A 23562-nucleotide genomic window follows, 5' to 3' on the forward strand; every position below is an offset into this window, starting at 1 on the left:
TGGGCGGGCAGGCCGAGATTAAAAGCCAAACGTAATATAGGTCCCAGGCACCAGGTCCGGTTCTGCACAATCACACCGTGAAGATACATATCTCCACCAGTCAGTTACAGCGAGAGCAGAGGGAGGACTGCCACATGCCTGTCAATAAGCTGCTGATAAATTTCTTCTGTTTTCGCTCGGATCTGTAGGTGGGGCAGTTCACCGAGTGTGAAATGCGATATTCACTCGATATTCACTCTTTCTACCCAGGAATGCAAACGCGCCAAGGCTGATTCATGAAAAATGTATGCCACGCGTCCCTTAAGCCCGTCTCATTTGTCGTGGAGAAAATCTAAGGCCTTGAATTTAGAGAATCGTTTAAAATTATTAGGCAGAAAAGTTTGAAAAGTTTGACTGAATCATCACCGCCGCTATAATTCAAAAGTGCAAAGATAACATAATGCATCTCAAATCTAGCCGAGGTGTCTGCGGGATGAGCCGGGAGCAACAGGCTTTACTTCTTGTTCTCGTGCAGCAGAGAATCATGCAGAGGGCTGTGTCTTGGAATTTGAAAATATCCACAACTGCCACATTGTTCACGCACTGTACTTCTTCCTACTAATACGAAGCCTCTGTTTATCTCATGATATAACTGATTCCTGGCAACGTTATAAAAATAGTTTTCTCCATAAAGGCATGGGTTGTTTAACTTTCTTTTTTTAATGTGTAGTTATTTTTTTTCCACAACCGGAGGAGGCACATGTGGGGGGAGAAGAAAGGGGTAAAAGAAAGGGAGAGTGGCTGGGTTTAGAAGGAAAGCGTAGGGGTGAAAGAAAATGGGAGGATAAAGGTGAAAGGTGGAGCGCAAAGGTAAAGAGGGGGAGCAAGAATGAAACCTGAGGGTATGGGGCAGGTGAGACGAGAAAGAAGGGGTGAAAGAGAAGGGGGAGTGAGCAAAGAAGTCAGAAGTGGGAAAGAAGTAAAGGGTAGTAGGGGGTGAGAGAAACTGGGCGAATGAAAGTGAAAGGTGGAGAAAAGTAGAGAGGAGTGAGCGGGAGAAAAAGAGGGAGGGTGAATGCGCGAGAAAGGGCGAGAGAGAAAGGGGAAGAAAGACAGTGTCTGGAAGAACAAAAGTATGAGAGCTAGAGAGAGAAGAGAGGGTGAGGTAGGGAGAGAGGGCGACAAGAGAGAACTAGAGAGATTCAAAGATGGAAATAGAGAGGGACGGGGGAGAAGAGACTGGGCTGAGAGAGATATCGATAAGAAGAGAAAGATGTGTGTGAGAGAGGGAGAGAGAGGATGAGTGAATGAGACACAGAAAGGAGGGGGCATGAGAAACAGAAAGCTGAATGGGACAGTGGAAAGAGTGAAACAGGAAGGAAGATAGAGGAGCTAAAAGCGGCAAAACACAACTAAGAGAGGGAGAATTGGGAGGCAGAAAGAGTGTAAGGAAGGGCGGGTGATGGATAGGGTCACTGGAGGCCGCTTTATCAAGGTCCAGGGCCAAATGAAATGCCGCACAATTGCCGCTAAATTTCCATATTTGTGCCGCTAAATTTCCATTTTTGTGCCGCTAAATTTGCTAATCCATGCCGCTATATCCTGGGGGGTCTGAATAACAATGCCTTTTATTTTTGTTTTCATTTTAAAAACATAAAGGGCTTTGCCATTTAAAAAACCAATAGCTCCAACTTTCCTACTGCGAGACCTATTGGCAACGCCAGTGCTTGTTTGCTGTTACAATCTTATGATGATTGAATACTAATACTCTACTTGTATTTATTTGCAAACTGAAGAGTCACCAAGGACGGATGAAAAACTATATATTTTGTGTTTTTTGTAAAGCACTTTGGAGCCATCCAGACTGCATCTTAGGGCTAACCAGAATTAACTTTTGAACATCCTTACCAAACGCCTCATTGAGCAAATAACCGAACGTTAGAAACGCATTAAAAGTCTGGCTCACAGTTCTTTCCCAGCCGAAAGATGGAATGGTATTCTAGAATTTGGCTGTGAACACTGAGAATGCTGTGCCTCCTTACCATGCGTTCTGTTCAGTGGATACCCTTTAAAACGTCCTCCATTAAATGACAATGCTGGGTCTGGAATTTGTTAATGCTTGGTTTTATAAACAATAAGGTGGTTCTGGACATGGTAGGATTTAGTTTTGTTTTCCCACCAGAAACCATATGAGGGAGTCCTGAGCTGAAGTCATAAGCTATTGAATTAGTTATTCCTAACGTAGCTACACTGCTGCATCCGGCACTCTATGAAACTGTTGCATCTGTAAATAGGTTTTTGCTGTTTGCAAATCCCAAAGAAACTTGATGAACTGGGCACAGACGTCTCGTAGAATGGTTAAGTCTAACATCGCTTTCCTGCGTGTGCAAGGATGGTAAATGGACATTGTGACTACAGTGTGAGGACAAAAAGAGAAAATTCTGTATAATATGATCTAAAATAATTGTTTTTCATGAGACACAGGTATGCACTGATGAGCTTAAATATGCGTTTTATACAATAGTTTTTTAGAGTGTTGTGTCAAGCTTCAGGAACGAACCACAGTGATTTTATAATTTCTTACTGCTTTGTAGTAATAATGTTTACACTTTTACTCATCAGCCAAAGAATATGCTTGAGCGATTTATATTGAATGTTGTTGTGTTAGATACTAACTTAAACCTTCCTGCTTTCTTTTGTAGGCACGAAATGCAGAAAAGGCCATGTGAGTAAAACCAAGTATACCACAATTTTTTCTCTAATGTTTGCAGATAAGGCTCCTTTGTGGCCTGTTATTTTCTTGTATACATCTTTACCCATAAATAGTTTGTGAAAAGGAGGTGTGGTTCTTTGGTTGGGGCAATTGCTTAGGAATACATCTGCCTATGCCTGACATTCTATATGAGATCCCCTCCACCACAAATGCCTACTACTTCCAGCTACCTTTTTATCTATGACCACTGCATCTCCTCATCGTTATCTGACCCGGGACTTATAGGAAACCCTACATTCCTAACCTTTCCATTTCATCCATTGCTGGCATCCCCCGTAAGGGAGATGAGATAAGTGAACCCGTCTTCTCTTTTTTAGCAACCCTGGATGTAAATGGATACAACAATTTCTTCATGCCTTTTGTCATTGTTCTATAACCCAACTCATCTAAACTGTACTTGTGCTTCATCTTGGTCTACTAACCCATTGCCAGAACCTGATCCTAGACCAACATGAAGATGGCCTTGGTTACACCAGAGACTTCTGGATAACGTTTATTTTGCTTTTTATTAGGTATTTACGGTAGACATTGTTAATTTCTAAACAGGGTATATGGCAGTCTGTCGTGATTCTATTAAAGCACTGGATTAATGTCAAGTATGTAGTGGAGGCTATAAAGACACCTTCATTACAGATGAGTTGGTTAGGGTATTACCCTCTACATTTATACAGTCCCAGAATGAGTTGACAAAAGCCATGTTGTATATAGCCATCAAAGAAGCAAGGCGTATTTTGAGTCTCGATCTGCACTGTGGTGTAGACCATCTAAGATTAAGTTTTTGCTGTGTGCATCTGTCAAACATGAAATTGGTTCTAGTGAAAAGCAAATGAGCCATAAAGCAGTGAAGGGACTAGTTTAGCCTTAGCAGCCTCTATAATAGTAGGCCCAGTTGCCCAAACCCCATATTTCCTAGAGAAGCTCTTAAAGGCGTTTGTTATGTCCGAACATCAAGTTTACAACTTGGACCTCGTGAACATCCTAGGTTAACTTAACAGTGATTACCCAAGATACATATATTTATTCACTAGGTCGATAAATAATGTACCTAGGATCACACACAGTGCAACTGCACCCTTACATGTTTTGAATAATTATTTTAATAAGCTTTGCCGCTCTTCCCCACTTAATTTTATATACGATTTATAAATAAAACAAATGATGATTTAAAGGTCTGGTGCAATACATTATCTTATTAGCTAGGGACTTGATTAAGTTCACTTGGTTTCAAATGAGCAATTATGGAATCTCACTGTAATTTAGAAAAGTTTGTTAGAAGCCTCAACACGTTGGAACATTATTGCACTTTTATATTACTTAATGGAACTTTGCTAAATGGATCCAACTAGGAAAACTATAAAGTTTTGTTTTCATTGGGGTCCTGCAGACAACATTTGCATATGTGGTGCTTGTCCATGCCTTGCAACTTCCTGGGGGAATTTGTGGTAATACCTGAATGTTGTTATAAACAAATGAAATGTGACCAATTAACATTTGCAGTGTTGGCAATTAGCTGCACCATGTCATGCAATTTGTTTAGTAACCTTTGATCTGTTTGAGCTAGAAACAATTTATGTTGTTGAAATCAGCAAATTATGTTGCTGATTTTGGAATAGGGTCGAGTGATAAACAATTTTCAGTGTTGCATATTTGGGCACCATAGCTGCCAAGTGACGATCAATGTCTTTTGTGACACCTTCAGCTACTCTTGACTTTTAGTCAGAAGCACTCAGCATGCTGGAATATTTGAGCCCATGCTCCCAACAGAAAAGGAAAACTATAACCTCCAGGCCTAGTATTAAAAAAGCTTTTAATATGTTCCAGTAACATAGATATGTTGGTTATTACACTCCTTATCAGTATCTGAAGTCAACAGACACCAACTGCTAGTGTGACGAAACAAAGTACGAAAGTACCCCCTACAGCAGCGACACGGCACAACAAACTACACTTTCGAAAATGCAAAAAGTTGTGTTGGCCAAAAACTTAGGATTGACTGAAGATAATATTCAGAATTATGTTGTCAAGTAGCACTTCAGACTACACTTCAGCAATTTATAAGTGATGTGATTTACAAGTCAGTGTTTCCATTTTAGTAGTACTCTGTTTACTGACCAAAAGTTGGTTATATCAGATTCGAACTCATGACATGCAGACCACAGATCTAAATGTACTTTGATGTAAAATGCTCACCCACAGTTCTGAAGAGTCACCTCAGCCGTTCTAAGATGAACACCACATTAGAATTGGTACACAAGTGGGCCAGAAACAGTGAGTGCCCTGGTAGCTGCAGCATGTGGGCTGAGGAGTAGGAAATGGATAATGTTCTCCAACAGTGGCCTTCTGTTGGCAGAGAGCACAAGCTGTCTAAAGACAGACCTTAAAGATGGGTAGTACAAACGGCTGGTTAACTGAACCTCCAATTGTATAGGTTTTTGATAGAAGCTAATGCTATTTCAATTATGTTCTTTACTTCAGGACGGCCTTGGCAAGATTTCGCCAGGCACAGCTTGAGGATGGAAAAGTTAAGGTAAGTTACCCAAAACATTTTGCTGCTGTTCATGCCTCTTTATGAATGCCTTTAAAAATCAAATTGGCCAATGCACACTAAGCAAAATCTCTGAAGCAAACCTTTCTTTGCTGTGGCTGAATGTGTGGTTAGACATGGTCCCTCATTACAGATGGGCCTGTAAATCTGACCTAGGATGTTTGTGCCCCAGTCAGGATTCGAAGTTGAGCTCAAATTTAACACAGACCTGGTGTTTTTCCCCTGCACACATTTAATAAGGTAGAACTGCAGTATTCAGTGTTTTCCAGCTTGTAACTTGAGGACTCATGCAGCATTACTGCATTATCCTCCATCTTGACCTAGGAAGTAAAACTCCACAATTGAAACTCTTAACATGTATTTCATGCGGTTTTATTACTGCATAGTAATTTCCTAATGCTTAGAACGAGTGGCACAGTCTTTATAGCCAAAAATATACATTTACTTTGCGTGCCTTGCTTTATGCCTAGGTTCTAATTGTGGTTGTCCAGTTTCATATCTCTATATGCATCACAGACAAGGTGATGAGTAGCATGTTCTACAAAATAGAAATTGAAACACTTCTGCCCATGCCATGGATGCCAATAAAAACATCAAGCTGTCCTTACACTTGTGATCTCGTAGCTAAATTATGCTAATAGCCTGTACCATATTGCCAACCTGCTTAATTATGCACAAAATAAAAGTAATCCAAAATGCTGCGGCAAGACTACTCCTTTGTCTTCACCCCAGAGACTCATGATGACAGTATTACAAGCACTCCACTGTCTACCTTTTAGCTAGACCATCAGTCTAAAGGACCACTATACCTACACATTTACATTTAAGTAATACAAACAAAATTGAACACTGCACTCTACGCTAACACCATGGATCTTCATATTGGCTTGTAATAAAAAAAATCCATAGGATGTTCCTCTTTCTCAGTGCAAGCTCTGGTACTAATTGTCAGCCAAGTTTTGAAACATTCAGTATTCCATAAAGCTCTGATGAGAGGAGTAAACATTAGGTCTCGCCCTGGAACAGGGACAGAGACTCTATAGCTGTCTGATGCCGGGGAATGAGGGACACAAAACTGGCACGATTTTTAGCAGTCGGATTTGGCTGCGCGAACGCGCACGTTCCGTCCTGCGCCGCCCTCCCAGCCTACTGCGCATGCGCCGCCCTCCCAGCCTACCGCGCATGCATGCATGCACACACACAGACACACACACACACACACACACGTCGCAGACAGACACTCGCTCACACACACACCCCCTCCCTCACAGTCACACACACGCACTCCAAGACACATACACACACGCACGCACACACATACACACACATACACAGGCCGCCTCCCCCCCGCGCCTACATGCTCCTCTCCCTCCGCCCGCCCGCCGCTCAGCAACGCACTCACCGGCTTCCTCTCCTCAGCTGCAAGGCCCGGCAGCAGGACTCTTCTTCCCTCCTTCGGCACCGGGGCTCAGGGTAGGCTCCTGCCTGCTCCGGTGCTCCCTGCTCCCAACACGGCTCCAATCGCGGCTCTTCCGTGGGAGGCGGGGTAGGCTCCCGCCCTCCTACTTCCTGTTTCCGGGTGTCGCGCCGGCCTGCCTGACTTCCTGGTCGCAGGCCGGCAGAGTAACGAGGATGTTTTGCGGTATGTATTTATTTATTTAATTATGCATTTTTATATAGCGCAGACTTTACCCGAAGGCGGTATTTATTTTTTTATGTATTTATGCATTTTTATATAGCGCGGACTTTACCCGAAGGCGGTATTTCTTTATTCATGTATTTATGCATTTTTATATAGCGCGGACTTTACCCGAAGGCGGTAATGCTTGCCTTAGCGTAATGGTGTTCCTTCTTAATTTATTGGTGGTGTCCCTGTTAGAATTATTCCCACTTTTAGTCTAGCAATGCTTGGCATGATGTTGGCATCTTTGGCATTATTGAGCCCATCCCTGGTATAATGGGACCACAACGTATTGTGGGCATTCTTGACCCAATTGTGCTTCTCTTCACCAGCGGTGATGGTCATCCCTGGCATGCGATGGGTGTTCATGGAATTGGATGTTGATATGTAGACATGTAAAGCCAGACTCTGTCCATGGGGCAGTAATATTCATGAGTACTTGATGACATGGAGATCAAAAATACAACTAAAACTGAAAAGCCATTATTTTGAGAGACTGTCATATTTGTTTTTGGGAATCAGAAATATTTATTAAAATGAAATGCTTGTAATAACAAGCCAATGCATGATTACCAGCTGTGATCGTGTTTTCAAAATGTTTGTAAAGTTGATGTTAAAGTGATAATTCATGCTAATTTCTGTAGTCTTATTTACATCTTGTTTACAATTATACTATACTACTAATGTATGTTTACTAGCCATAACTGTACTGTTATATGTTACATTTTAATTACAGTGTTTGCCTTTTACAATCATTTTCTTACAAACTACCTCGTAAAACAAAAATATTTATGGCTAAAATATTTTGCACTGTTTGCACAATATATTTGTGATGTTTACACTTACCTATTTGAAATTAAAATGTACAAATGGACATTTAGTCAATTACCATTAAAAAGTTTAACTTTTTTGCTAAGATATTCTTGTAATCTTTTATGCAAACAAATTTAAATACTGCATAAATAATTTTAACAACAAATACTTTATATGTAGCTTTTTATGTACATAAGAAAACTATAGCATAAAGCAAAAAACATTGCCATTTACAATAATAATAGCTCAAACTTAAATAATGCGAGACCTATTGCATTGCAAATGCTTGTTTCTAAAATGGCATCAACCATTGGCCCTAGTAGAGAACTCAGAACTATAATCCATCCTGTTGGTGTAAGTACTATCCAGAGCTATGGAACATTTGTGACCAGCACACCACACCAAGGAGATCAATGCAGGCACCATACCCACTTCTATTAGTATAGGTACAGCCTAGAGCTATGGAACAGTGCGGACCAGCATATTGCACCATAAAGATAGACGCAGACATCTCACCCAAACTGGCGATTGCCCAACATAACCATGCATTGATCTTGTCATACTGGTAGGGTATAACTATGCTATTTGTATCATAGGGGGTGCCTCTGTATTTGATATTAGAAGTACCCCCAGCCACTCAGCACCTGAAGAACTGTATTCTGACTATGTAGTCCCCTCCTACATATGACAGGTAGAGTAAGCTGACTGCTCTACCTCCTACCTCTAACCACATGAAGGATAATAGTAACTCTAGTCTTTCTGTTGGTCCTCCAATCGCAATGTGATATAATCTTTCACCACCCAATATCTTAGACCATTCCTCTATTTGGCCCCTCATCATCAGGAGAGGCATATAGTATATGAAAGGACCTGTGGAACCATGCTGGTAAATTGAGAGCTTGGAGACAGGCTATACCAATCCTCTCAACTAACCACTCAGTACTAACCAGGCAGGCATGCAAAGATCGAAAGATCTGCCACACATTGCTGGTCACTAGATGACTCTAACATAGTCCATCCTGTAGATCCCAGGTAGTCACATAGTCTGAGCACTGACCTAATGTCAAGGGTAAAAAGGAAATGAATATAACACAGTGCTTTCTGGCAAAACTGCTTTCTATCCTATAAAGGAGGACTGTAACAGTCTGTCATGCCTGATCTCTACACGTTTCCTCTCGCGGATCTATAAGTTCTTATAGTAGATGACCTCGTACTACAGCCAGCATATGAAATTAGATTGAGAACATATAAGAAAAAAATAAAGAACACAATAAATGAACCTGTAGAGCCAATCAGAGCTACCAGCTTACCACATATTATAAAAGTGGGTGTCAATTTCTCAAACTTCCTCTTCTATCACTTCGATAAGCGCTATGTCCCATAACTCGATAGCTTCACGTTTTGGTCTTCCTGCCCAAGATGGAAATACTTGCCACATAAGCTCAAAGCATAGACCACACATTTCCAACCCCACATCCACACCGTGTAGTTTGCTATCCATGTGGATAAGCACGTCAATACTCCATATAGCAGTAAGAATGCTACAATACAGTACATACTATGTCCTTTGGATCAATAAACATTCCTGTTTCATCTGAACAATTTAATTAACTGATGTTCTAAATGCAAGTCCCGCCTGCCAGACGAAACTGAAAGTGTATTCTTTTATGGAGAAAGTGAAAAGGAAGCATTTTCTTAATTTTAAGAGGGAAGGAAAAATCTATTGCTGTGCTCATACATTGCTGTTAAAATATATTTTGCCCGTTTATCTGCAGTGGCACCTAAAGGCCACCGTCTGCAGATATCTGTATCATGTCTTTACTTTCCTCATCCTTTGGATTCAGCTGTGGTGTGTGACAATGGATGTTTTACCGCACTCCCCCAGCTATTAGCATTATAACACTGGCTACTTTTGTTAGTCAGTCATATTGATTTTATTTTGACTTGCAACAAAAAAGCAGCTCAGAATAGTGAAACAATCCACAATAAAGTCATATTAAGGTTTATGAAAACATTTTGTCTAAAATATGTGGATAAGATAAGGTGTATATGCATTTTATAAAATCCACACAGTTCTCCTTTAAAAAAGATATTTTTTTCTGCTGCTTCTTTGACTGGGGCACAAACACTCAGTGACCGATTCCGATTTCGGTCGAAGGGCTCCGAACGATGGTCGGAGCCCTTCCGACCGAACCGGAACGTGTCGCACGGATTCCTTTCCGATCGAGCCATTCTGATTGGCTCGTTCGGAAAGGAAACCGACTCGGATTTCCGGATTGCGGATGACAGGCTCAGAGAGCCTGTCCGCCGTCCGGAAATCCCTCAGTACTCCCCCTGCCACCTCTTTGCGACCGAGGGAGTACGATGGCAGTTTTTCACTGCCTTTTCGTGACGGTTTTTCCGGCACGAAAAGGCAGCCGGAAACTGTCCCCATGGGTGCGAGGCTGCCGAATGGCGGCCTGGGGGCACCTATGGTGTCCCTCTGTGGATCCCTGCACCCGGTGGCAGGCATCTTGGGGTGACTGCCACAGGGTGCAGGGATGAACTGCACCCCTGCTTTTCATATTGCAAGCATGCTTTCCGCTTGGAATGTATGCTTGCATTGTGAAGTGATCGACTGCCACCAAAACCTGTTTGGTCGCATCGTACTAGCAGGGCCGCAACCGACGACAGCAGGTTGGTCCCGGTTATGGCTCCTGACGGATGTCGGACGGACTCAGGTCCGTCCGACATCGGAATCGACCCCCATAAGTCAAATTTACCAGCCCATCTTGAGGCCTCCTGTGATAAAATGTTCCAAGGCCCAGCATACTTGTATGTCATTCGTTAGTTTCATATAATAGGATGTTGTCTTAACAAGACTATAAGAAATAGATTAACATGTACAGGAACACCTATATATGGATGAATTCAGTTGTTTTGTGATGATTGGAGCCAACGGATGAGAGCAGAGGCAGTTGAATACTTAATCAGGTAGATGTTGTCAGAAGAATAGATTTAAAAAGTAACTTAACACAAACACATTTTATTTAATAATAGTATAGAAATCAATTAAAATGTTAGTCGTGTGCATAACATGGAATCGTCAACATCTACACATTTCGGAACTATCATAACATAAGAAAAGTACACTGTTTAAGCTTCTAGTATAGCCAGTAAAGGGTAGCCTTAGTATATTTAGTGCACAGTGCTTAATCCTCTGCAGTGCTCACCTTCTCTGCGAACGACTGCTTGACTGAAGAAGGCTGAAGTTAGCGTGAAGTTGTTTCTGTTGTCCAAATTGGCCTAAGCTTTAAAACTGAAATGCAGTCGAAAAAATTGTACTTCCTGAGTGATACAGCAAGCGACAATATGTATTTTATTGCTGCTTTAAAAAGAAAAAAGCATCACTGTAAGAATATATCTTGTCCAGTCACTAAATCCGTTTGGCAAAGGTGAATATTAAAACTTTTTCTCCATTTGTGAGTTGAGTCCCACTTTTACACGAGAAGGGGATATGCTTGTTACAATCAGCATGCAAATTCTCATTTCACCATTGGGCAAACTCGTAGGAGTATGGTTGTACTTCAGTACAATTAAAATCCCTGACATAACATGGCTAAGACGATTTTCCAAGTTTGGATAGCAACTCCGAATGTAAAGAAAAAGTATGAATTGCTCTACTCACCTGAGACTAAAATAGGTTATTTGGTAAACCTGATCAAGCAACAATACCCCCTTTAGGTCCTACAAGTTAAGAGAAGCCCACTGCTCACCTTGTAATGGCCTCTATGCATTTCTTTATCTCTGAGTGCCACCTTGGTATATGGAGTAGGCATGGTTACCCGATATTGCCTGTTTAAAGAGGCACACCACTCCAGATTCTAATGCTAACTGGAAGTGTATGGCCTTGTTGGGGTATGGAACCCCTGAGTCCAAGGCCACTCCTTCATATTGGCCCCTCAGTTGCTTCAAAGTTATGATCTATTCCTCAACACCTATGGCAGTACCATGTGTTAAATTTGGGAGAACCTTGGGAAGTCTAGCTCAATTTTCTTATGATTCTGAGGGCAGAGGTGGCTTTATGATGATACATTCATGTTCTGTAGCTTGTTTTATACTAGCTTTATACATGTTGATGCACCTTGTACAGTAGATGGTTTATGTGGCATAGCTTCGTACGGTAGAGATAAGTTTACGGTATCCACGTTGTCAACACATAACGATCACAATATTAGTCTTTTTCTCCCGGGGAGAACACAACAGACTACATGATGTCTCTGATTGAAGCTCCTGAGTGAGGGATGATCCAGTCAGTTTAAATATTCTTAGAAATGTTGCTCAAGTAGAGCTGCACCATCAGGAACTGGGTGAGCTCCTACATCATCAATGAATGGGGACCACACTTTATCATACTTGTGTATTGTGTGATGTACAGTGGCTGTTAGCTTTTCCGTAATGTAAACGGTCTGTATTTTGATCCACCATATGCTTGATGGTGGTGCTGTATGTGCCTTACATTTATGTGCACTGTAGAGCTTTTCAGCTTGGAACATGTGTGTTAGCAGTTTCCGATAGGTGTTGTGAAGGGGTAGGAACTGTTATCCGATTGTAAACCAATACAACAATCAAGGAGTCAAGGTTATAGTGATACACGTTATGTATCTAATTAAGAATACTATAGATGCCTAATATGCTTGGATATGGGTGAATTGCCAAAATGTTTACTTTTATTACCTGTGTCCTAAGATCCCCTTCAGCACAAGTTTTAGGCCCCAAAGATCAACCCAGCCTAGCTGCTGTGAGATAATATGGCATCCAGATTTTGTGTGAATTTTCCTTACTTTTTAGAGCACTTTGCTGACTGCAGCCCTTTGTGTCGCCTGCTATCTCTGTGGTGTCTACTGATGAATTCAGTATTTGTTCGGGTGTCGTTTCTTTGAATAGGAAGTGGCCAATTCTTGTATGTATTCTATATGTATTAGAGCAGAATGTGTTGTCTCTCTTCTTTATGTTGGGCTCTCCATATGTCCATTAGATTTAGATACCCTAATCCCTCTTTTAGGGATGCTCCTTTGAATTGCGTTGAATGCCCCTTTGATGAGCTATAAATGCTGTTTTTTAAGCCGGCATTGACGTTTCCTCCTTTTAATGTGTCTCCCTTGGCAAACTCTGAATTTATGGGAAAGAGGTCACTGAAAAACTCCAGCATCTTTTGGTACAGTGTATAGAGAGAACAGGGCTGTCTATTTACATGCAACAGTTCCTTCAACTAGGTTGAAATGACCCTGGCTTTGCCTGATGGCTGCTACAATCTAAATAAAATAATAATTTCTTTAACTAACGCAGCAATAACCTTTTTGAAATAAAGGGCCGGCAAGAAGACTTCTTTCACATGCGCACTAAATGCTACTGTAGTAGACCATCAATAGATGAAGTACATTCCGCTAGAGATGGCTTTACCCCATGAGATTGTGATCAGGTGTTAACTTGAGTTGGGAAACAGGATCACTGCTTAATACCTGCATCTGGTGACTCCTCTGGAAGGTTGTTAGATTTTCAGGAGCATTTTAAGAATGTTTGTACTGGGAGGCAGTTCTTTTGATCTGGAGCGGTTTGTGACCACATCAACACAGATAGTGGTAGCACTCAGAAAAAGCAGCGCAGATCCTATCACTGGGCTATGGCTTCACCGTGTCCTCATAGCAGTCTTTTCCGTCACCATTACTTTTGACATTCGGTGTTTGCACGTAGAAAGCTAGCATTTCCACGTGCGCACATAGGCTAAGATGCAGAGAAGCGAGCGGGATAAATCAGAAATTCACTCATCCAGTGGGATATCTAAGGGCTATAAGCCACTGTAATGTGTAGCTTATCGCTTTTTACAGCAGTCAGCTCTCAGTTTTGGAAATTACAAGAGCCAGAAGCAATTGATTCACGCAGTACTTTGTTGAAACCATTTCTTTCCAAAGTAGGTTACTTATAAACCCATTCCGGCTTGTGGTTCTCACTAGTACAGTTTAGTTTCCGGACTGCTGGGCAGCGATATGTCAAAGGAGCACAGTGGCAACGGAGCACCTCAAACATAGCAAGTACAAGATCACAGTGGTCTCCAGCTGATAAGCATTGTTTACATCTGCCTTTGCTGCTGTTTGCTTTGTAAGAGCACGTTACCTTACTCTGTGCTAAAATTGTGTGTATTTGGTTTTTTTAATTCAATAGGAGCGAAGACCATTTCTTGCATCCGAGTGCCACGAATTGCCGAAAGCTGAGAAATGGAGACGACAGGTATGGGTTGCAGGCCTGCGTCTAGGATTCTTGCTCAGGGAGGGCCATGAACAAGGATGTTTGGGCCACGAAGATGAATGGGCAGTGGTACAAAGTATTGCAGGAATCTAATATTTTAGGTAGTGACATTATCAACTTTTGACATTTTAACACCATAACCACCAACCAACGAGGTAACTACTTGGCTTTCCATGCTTTGCTTCTGGCTTTGTGGAAGGGGAGGGACACAGCATACAGATTGGCTGCAGCTTGCTCCGGACCATTCTACCACACATTGCTTTTCATGGTTTTTTTTTTAAACAAAAGTGTCTGCTTTGCAGGTTGCAAAGCACATAAGATTCAAAATGTGGTGCATTAAGTCCTCTGACAACTTTGCAAACACCTACCTAATTAAATAATGCAGACTTTACAATTATTTATCCTCCCTTTCTATGCGCATATTCATAAAAAAACACAGTTAAAAACTGAGTTATGGTTTTGCAAACATGAAAAACCAAGGCAACTCAACAGTTATGGCAACAAACTCTTACAATACAGGCCATAACTCTCATTACCCTTCAGACTCAAAACCCATTCTTAACTGGGCCTGGGTCTTTCACCCATCCGTTTTGAGGCAATTTCATCTGAGATATTGCTTTTTTGGTCATTCTAGCCTCTGGAAGTCTTCCATATAGTGGCAATACTTCCAGAACACACATCTTTCCCTTACTGGAAGAAATAACAACATGCTTGAACTGCTAGTATTGAGTTGTCTGGTTGTTATGTAGCGTGTATTTGGTTTACAATGTGTAAATGGTAATTAACGTGTACTAAGTGATAAAAGATGCTTTATTCAGGAAAACAATTCTGCAGTGCGATGTACTAAACAAACATGCTCAGAATAGACAACACTATAGTGTGCACCACAGAGCTCTGCTTAGTCTATCTTTAAGGCACTGAAATACTTCAGGTAATATGCTTGGCCCTGACCAATATGACCCCAGAAGCTCATGCGTATCCTCTTGTCTGTAGACTTCTGTTCACACTTAAGAACCCATAGGTGCTGCTCATCCTCAGGTCTTCAGACTCTTGCTTGCCATCACTTGGTCTCTAAACTACCCTTTTATTAAAAAGACCCTGAAGCTCATTTCCACTCTCTGGTCCTATGAGACTCCTGCTCTGGCTCAGATCCTTAACGTTCCAGCTCACTTTTAGGTGCCTTTTGGATTCCAGCTCATCATCTGATTACCTGATTCCCTCTTCACTGTCAGACCCTGTAGCTCTTGCTCACTCTTACATGGATGCTCCAGGACATCCTCATTTCCATTTCCCTCAGCATCATGCTTACCATGAGAGTCCACTTAACTTATATATCTGTATAGATTCCTTGATGTTTTGCTCACCCTAAGTGCATGAGGTGTATTATCAGCACCAGACGGCTCACCCTCGATCCTTGCAGTTGGCATTGGGGGTGAATATATGCTTCTGAGGCATAGCTGAGTTTAGGTCCCTGAGCCTCAAGCTCACCCGCAGGGTCCTGACGTATATGCTTACTCCAAGTTGCCCAATACCCTTCTCACTCCAAGGTGTTCAAGGCTCCTGCTTGTCCCAATGGCTCTTGCTCACCATGGGGTGCTAAGGCTCCTGCCAAGTGTCATTTACTTGTGGCTCCTGGCCACGCTCAAGTGCCCAGAGGTTCCTTCTAAGGGACATTAGTCATTGGAGCTCCGGTCCACCTTAGGCCCCTGAGGCACATGGCTTCCTCAAGTTGCAGAATCTTCTTCTCAATTTCACATACCAGAAGATCTTGTTTACCTTTAGATCACTGACTTTCCTGGTCACCCTGAGGTTTCCTAATGTCCCTGCCCACCCTTCATAATTCAGATAACTCACTGCTTAACTTCAAGCTTCAGTGGCTGTACACATTCAAGCCTTTCATGGACCCTTTTGGGTGCCACGCAGAAGTCTCCCTGTGTGTGATGTCATGGGGGGGTCTAAGACAGCTTGGTACTTGGTGACTTTTATGCTGTGGGAAGAGACATGATCTGAATCTGCTTGACATGCTAGAGGAAATCACTTCAACTACAGCCGTTCTTTTCATTTTCTATATATTACCTGTGCCCTTGCTCTCTCTTTCGACCGTCCACAAGTATGAACAGCCCTTCACTCCTCCTGCTAGTGTTTATCCCTCTCTCCCCTTTCTTTACTCTCTCATTTCACCTGGACTCTCACGTTCTCACCGACCACATCTATTATATTTTCTATGTTCCTATATGTCTGTCCATATGTCATACCAACTTTTCATTCCGTCTCCCTCTCTCTAGCTTCCTCTCATTCTACAAACCCCTTCATCTATTTTAATCCCCTTCTTCATCATTCTCCCTCCTTTATTCCACTTCTCTAGTTATCCATCTCCCCCTCTCCCTCCTTCTCTCCCCCGTAGTTGCCCTGATTTTCCCAATTTCCATTGCCACTGCACCATTTCCCTCCCTCTCTCGTAGTCTGTAATTTCTCCCTCTTTCTCCCACATATACTTTATACTTTGTTCTTTTTCTTCCTCCCGTGTCGTTATTCCCCACTCTGTCAATTCCTATTGCCTCTTTGCTTTTTACTTAATTTCTTTTTCCTGCCTTGAAAATTCTCCCTTTCTTCAATTGTATTTTGAGTCCCGCTCATTTCCTTCTAGTCTTTGAATCTGTTTGTGTCCTACACCTAATGTTATATTTCATTGTGTCCCATTTATGGAGTTGCTGCTGTCAGTAGCTACCTGCTTTATCAAACCTTGACATTTGTAAAAGACCATTCTTGGTAGACATTAAATAGATTCCAGTCGTTGTAAGTTCTTTCAGTTCTGCATGCTTTCAAAGGTTATTTATAAAAGTGGAGGGGCCTTGTTCTACCTTTTTAGTAGAGATTGGACCAAAAGTATGTTTTATCTTTGAGTGGTAAAGGGAAATCCACCTATTTCTGCAGGAATTGTTAGATACAGTGGAGAATCCACTAATGGCATTCCCTTTACCATACAATCCTTTTCTTGAAGGGATAGTACCATATTAGCCATTTCTTTGGGTTCTACTCCTGATTTGGCACTTCCTCTAGGTATCACCTACCTCTAAATCAAGCTGTAGACTGCTCAACCATCTGAACTAAGAAGTGTGTGTGAGGCCTTGATTCATTCTTTCCTTATCGTTACTGGTCAGGTAACTGCTAACATACTCTTCTGCATCCATCCTTCGCCATTCACTATTCTTTTTCTCCCTTTGACATAACCCTTCCCTCCACTTTCGATTTCCTACCCTAACTTTATCAATCTCTTGTTCTACCTTTCTCTCCACTTAGACTGTCCTCGCTTATCTTTCCCTTGGCTGTTTCCCTCTCTGTCCTTTCCTTCTGATCTATAATTATCTCCCTCCCATCTAGCCTATTTTCCTCACGTCTCTCGTCAATCATTTCTCCCTCCCTCCTATGCTCTTAGCTTCCCCTTTGCCCCAACATAGAGGATGAATTATATTTTTCACTGCTACATTGTCAAAATATAATTTTCCTTTTGCCCATTTCTAGTCATATTATTCTTTACATGTAAAGTCATTTCAGTCCTTAGTATTTTTTCGGATGGAAACTCATTAGAATGAAAATTCAATAAAATCTGGTATGTCACTGCACAATTTTTAAACCAAGAATGCTGGCATTGTGGCCTGCTGTGAGGGACTAAAGCCAATGTCCTCACCTAAGACTTGTTAATTGTGCTGCTCAAAAGCATCAGTAGCTTCCCGAGGACTAAGTCCTCTCCTGAGGCATGGGATGGAAGGAGATGCACCATGCTGTTTCTTCTTTGCCGGTCCATTGTCATTCTGCCCATGACGATGGACTGGCCTGACTATTGGCTTGCTGAGAGTCACACTAAAGGCGTTGCAGCCTTTGGGGTAGTGCACCAGCAGAAAAGTTGGCACAGGTATGTGGACCTGCGTTTCCACTTCTGAATGACCTTGGGTGGGCGAGGATCTTCTTTGAGTGGGCCTGGCCCACCCTCTAGAACTGAACCTGATGGGTTGTATGACTGCTGTACACATGGTGACTGGGAGGTCTGAAGCTTTCCTTTTAGAAGACTTTAACCAAAGCAGGTTGAATTTTTTATTTCTGTAAGAAGGCTCACGTTTTATTACTTGTTCGTGCTATTTGAGCTGAAACAGGGTGGTAGAGCTATAAAAGTACCAATGTTTTTTTCTGCAATAATTTCTGACTTTATAGGCACTTTCACCCCCTTGTGATGGTTGGAGGGAAATACTTGGTTACAATCGGCCTTGGGTCATCTCGATTCACAGTTGTTTTGGAATGAGAAATCCGCAGATGCATTACCTGTGAAGGAAAAATGTCAATTAATTAGAGCAGAGGTTTTCAACTGTTTTGCTCTTAGCTTCCCTCCCCAAGCAAAATGTTTTGAAGTCTGGTCCGCCCCCTAAACTTTAAGCTGGACTTGTGGGAGCGAGAGTGGCAGGGCTAAGGTGTTATGAGCCCTTCACACTCATGGGACCCAATGCGGCCTCACCTGCTACACTAATGATCTCTATGTCCCTGATTATCAGGCTGTCTCCTCTGCCTCTTACACCCCTTCCCAACAATGCCTGCCATCATCACTCCAGTCTTGAATCGGATTGTCAATTTCCAAAACAATAGCTCCCACTTGTAGCCTCCCACTTTGCAGCAAGGGTTTTCTCAGCGCTAAGACTAATAAGGCCCCGTGCCTCTCTTAAAAAGTAAGACAATGTTGATTGTGATGCAGTGGGCTCCTCACACACCCCTGGGATCCAGTGTGTCTGCGTCACTAATGATAACCATCACCTTGCCAGATGAGTAGTCCCCTGTGCCCTTTGTTAGAAACATGGGCCCGATCTTGCCCTATCCACCTCTCTGTCTTTTCTCTGTGGCCCAAGCTAAGAGGTCCTCTCTGCTTAAACATTCCCATCAGTACAATATCTAAATCAACACTTGTCACACCAAGGGTGCACTGGTCCCTAATGCAAACAAGAAAGGATAGTCAAACAGCCATAATTGGGTTTCAGTTGGCCCTTCACACCTTGGGCCCTAGTGCCACTGCAACTGCACCACCAATTTTACCTACAGCCCGATGAAGCAGGCGTTTTTCTCTGCCCAATCCACTGAGCCATCACTCCTAGGCCTGAGTTCTAGGACCTCCTGCCCCTTTGTGTAATGAGGGGGGAAATCCCCACATTTAGCACCCTATTTCTTGGCCCCTCTTCCCTGTGTAACATTGGTGACTCGGGTCCCAAAACCATTATTGCTAATAAGACAGCCATAATTGGGCTGCAGTGGCTCCTCACACTCTTGGCCTTAATGCCCCTGGTTCAACAATGGTAGCGAAGGGCCATTCTTAAGAAAAAACAAACTATTCCGATATCTTCCACCTTCTTCAGGGCTTCTCTATGAGAAAGCTTCCGTGAAGCCAAGAGGGATGACGACGAGGACCAAAGATGAAATAGGCCTTCTCACCAAGATGCCTGCTACCTGAAAGAAATGTAAATGTGTGGAATTGGATAATCACCAAATGCTTGGGAGCCAAAATAGGCTGTAATTGATGAAGTCACCTGAAACTTCATGATATCACAGCTTTATTCTTTTTGGGAGGTAACGTAAAGATGTTGAGTTTTGTAAAGCGTCCTTTTAAAGGACATTTATACAAAATGCTTGTACTATGTACAGTTTGATTAACTATTACTAAAATATATACTTTGAAAGCTTGTTTTACATTAAACACCAAATTGTTTTTTGGCAACCTATCGTATACTGTGTGCAATACAGTTTTAAAATAACGACTTATATTTTTACAGTGCTCTCTATTATCTAGGACCTTGTAGAACCAAATATACATAAGCCCCTGCTCCCCACTGTGCGAACAAGCATTCGTTTTGTGTGTCACACACAAACAACTGCAACAAACCGCATTAACCAATTGAGGTTTCATAACATAAAATACTGCATTTCCTACTGATTCGTTTAACTTGCATTTATTTATCATTTAAGGTGTGTGTATTTTTTTTTTACATGCAGTTACCTGAAGGTGGAATACGTACAGAATATTTTGTTTTCTTTTAGTCATGGCTTTGATCCCACCACCACAGGCTTCAGAATCACAGTTGCCCCCTATTTTGTATGCATTTCAGCTGCTGCATGTAAATGAAGACTGTCCGGAAGTGCGCCAAATAAACAAAGTCGCATTTCCAGGCCATCTTCACTTAGAAGTTCTTACTGAGGCATTTGCGTCCCCTGGGAATAGAGGCACCGACCTTCAGGGTGCACGCCCCACAGTTTGAGGTCCATCCGCATTGAAGACACACAGATAAAAGATTTGCATTCACTTCCTTAAACTGTCAGTGGTTAAAATGTTTAATATGGGTAGAGTATGATGAATGGTTTTAACCAAGTGAATTGTTGGGCCAGTCTAACAAATCTTTTTACCCTTCCTCTGTCATGTCTGTTGTGGTAAATATTTCTACAATAACCTATAAAGTGTTTCTAGAATAACCAGTAAAACACTTCTTGAAATCTGGAACTCTATCTGTAATAACGTGACCTAGTTCTTCTTTGAACATGATGTAAGATACAGTTCATTCTGAATTGTCTCTCATTAGGCTATAAGGTAGTAACTCCAAATTGACTGACACAGGGAAAATCAACAAGGGTAATATGAATGTATACATCTATGCCTTTGTGTCTTTTGCAACATACCTCCCATCAATTTTTTTATGTAGATGGCACCCACTTTGGTAACCAATTTTAAGAATATGTGTTGGCCACATTGAATTCTAAAGGGTGTAAATTGCCCGGCTTTTACAAACAAATGACTCATTCTGTTGAGGCCATCTGAGAGGAAGATGGTACTTCCTGCTAGCGTATCTATCCTACAATCCTGTTAGAAAAATATGCACACTTAAATTGCCACAGGCCTACTTAGGCCAGAATACAATCCTACATCCTACCAACCATACAGGCACTGGAATAGCTTCTTACCAAACCATCTGAATATTGTAAGTGCACACTGTAGGAAACTAGTACACAACTAGAAAACGGGGGGTGGGGTCGCACACTACTCACACACCGGCGGTGTCGCCCCTAAGGACTCTGGTTAATGTAGTTATGTGTTCCGCGATGCATCATCTTTCGATCTTCTGCTATCTTCGCTGTCTTCGCCATCCCTGGACACGTTTTTCGGGGTATCGCCCCTCATCAGCAGGGATAGGCCATGTTCTGGGGTTGCCGATGGCTTCCAAATATCTGCCAGGTATAGTACCACTCAGGCGCGTAGGTGCGGGGTCCCAGGCTCGTCAGCCGGCGGCTCAAGGGAGCTTAATGTTACAAAAAGGGGGTGGGGTCGCACACTACTCACACACCGGCGGTGTCGCCCCTAAGGACTCTGGTTAATGTAGTTATGTGTTCCGCGATGCATCATCTTTCGATCTTCTGCTGTCTTCGCTGTCTTCGCCATCCCTGGACACGTGTTTCGGAGTATCACCCCTCATCAGCAGGGATAGGCCATGTTCTGGGGTTGCCGATGGCTGCCAAATATCTGCCAGGTATAGTACCACTCAGGCGGGTAGGTGCGGGGTCCCAGGCTCGTCAGCCGGCGGCTCAAGGGAGCTTAATGTTACAAAAAGGGGGTGGGGTCGCACACTACTCACACACCGGCGGTGTCGCCCCTAAGGACTCTGGTTAATGTAGTTATGTGTTCCGCGATGCATCATCTTTCGATCTTCTGCTGTCTTCGCTGTCTTCGCCATCACTGGACACGTGTTTCGGGGTATCACCCCTCATCAGCAGGGATAGGCCATGTTCTGGGGTTGCCGATGGCTGCCAAATATCTGCCAGGTATAGTACCACTCAGGCGTGTAGGTGCGGGGTCCCAGGCTCGTCAGCCGGCGGCTCAAGGGAGCTTAATGTTACAAAAAGGGGGTGGGGTCGCACACTACTCGCACACCGGCGGTGTCGCCCCTAAGGACTCTGGTTAATGTAGTTATGTGTTCCGCGATGCATCATCTTTCGATCTTCTGCTGTCTTCGCTGTCTTCGCCATCCCTCGACACGTGTTTCGGGGTATCACCCCTCATCAGCAGGGATAGGCCATGTTCTGGGGTTGCCGATGGCTGCCAAATATCTGCCAGGTATAGTACCACTCAGGCGCGTAGGTGCGGGGTCCCAGGCTCGTCAGCCGGCGGCTCAAGGGAGCTTAATGTTACAAAAAGGGGGTGGGGTCGTTTATGCTCCTTGGAGCTTTGAGCTGACGAGCTCGGGACCCCGCACCTGCGCGCCTTTGTGTGGTACTATACCTGGTAATATTTGGCAGCACGCAGCAACCCCAGAAGATAAGAAGATGGCCTAATCCCTGCTGATGAGGGGTAAATACCCCGAAACACGTGTACAGGCATGGCGAAGATTTGAAGATACGCGAGAATGCGAAAGAAGATGCATCGCAGAGTACAGTACTACAGTTACCATGGTCCTTAGGGGTGATCCCGCTGGTGTACTAGCAGTGTGCGACCCCATTTTGGTGAATGTTTATGCTCCTTGGAGCTTTGAGCTGACGAGCTCGGGACCCCGCACCTGCGCGCCTTTGTGTGGTATTATACCTGGCAATATTTGGCAGCACGCAGCAAACCCAGAAGATAAGAAGATGGCCTAATCCCTGCTGATGAGGGGTAAATACCCCGAAACACGTGTACAGGGATGGCGAAGATTTGAAGATACGCGAAAATTCAAAAGAAGATGCATCGCAGAGTACAGTACTACAGTTACCATGGTCCTTAGGGGTGATCCCGCTGGTGTACTAGCAGTGTGCGACCCCATTTTGGTGAATGTTTATGCTCCTTGGAGCTTTGAGCTGACGAGCTCGGGACCCCGCACCTGCGCGCCTTTGTGTGGTACTATACCTGGTAATATTTGGCAGCACGCAGCAACCCCAGAAGATAAGAAGATGGCCTAATCCCTGCTGATGAGGGGTAAATACCCCGAAACACGTGTACAGGGATGGCGAAGATTTGAAGATACGCGAGAATTCGAAAGAAGATGCATCGCAGAGTACAGTACTACAGTTACCATGGTCCTTAGGGGTGATCCCGCTGGTGTACTAGCAGTGTGCGATCCCATTTTGGTGAATGTTTATGCTCCTTGGAGCTTTGAGCTGACGAGCTCGGGACCCCGCACCTGCGCGCCTTTGTGTGGTACTATACCTGGCAATATTTGGCAGCACGCAGCAACCCCAGAAGATAAGAAGATGGCCTAATCCCTGCTGATGAGGGGTAAATGCCCCGAAACACGTGTACAGGGATGGCGAAGATTTGAAGATACGCGAGAATTCGAAAGAAAATGCATCGCAGAGTACAGTACTACAGTTACCATGGTCCTTAGGGGTGATCCCGCTGGTGTACTAGCTGTGTGCAACCCCATTTTGGTGAATATTTATGCTCCTTGGAGCTTTGAGCTGACGAGCTCGGGAACCCGCACCTGTGCGCCTTTG

The 23562-nt window shown here is 43.2% G+C and overlaps 1 protein-coding gene across 1 annotated transcript in view; it reads left to right on the top strand.

Moving 5' to 3' along the window:
• The window catches only part of ISY1 (ISY1 spliceosome associated protein), a 204018-nt gene that overhangs the window by 32914 nt on the left and 147542 nt on the right, over nucleotides 1-23562 (top strand). The window contains exons 2-4 of the mRNA XM_078661431.1: nucleotides 2682-2704; nucleotides 5228-5279; nucleotides 13993-14058. Of these exons, the coding sequence (XP_078517557.1) occupies nucleotides 2682-2704; nucleotides 5228-5279; nucleotides 13993-14058 (141 nt within the window). The remainder of the gene's footprint in view (nucleotides 1-2681; nucleotides 2705-5227; nucleotides 5280-13992; nucleotides 14059-23562) is intronic.

Source organism: Lissotriton helveticus, chromosome 9 (assembly GCF_964261635.1).
Source record: "Lissotriton helveticus chromosome 9, aLisHel1.1, whole genome shotgun sequence".
Classification (NCBI taxonomy): Eukaryota; Metazoa; Chordata; class Amphibia; order Caudata; family Salamandridae; genus Lissotriton; species Lissotriton helveticus.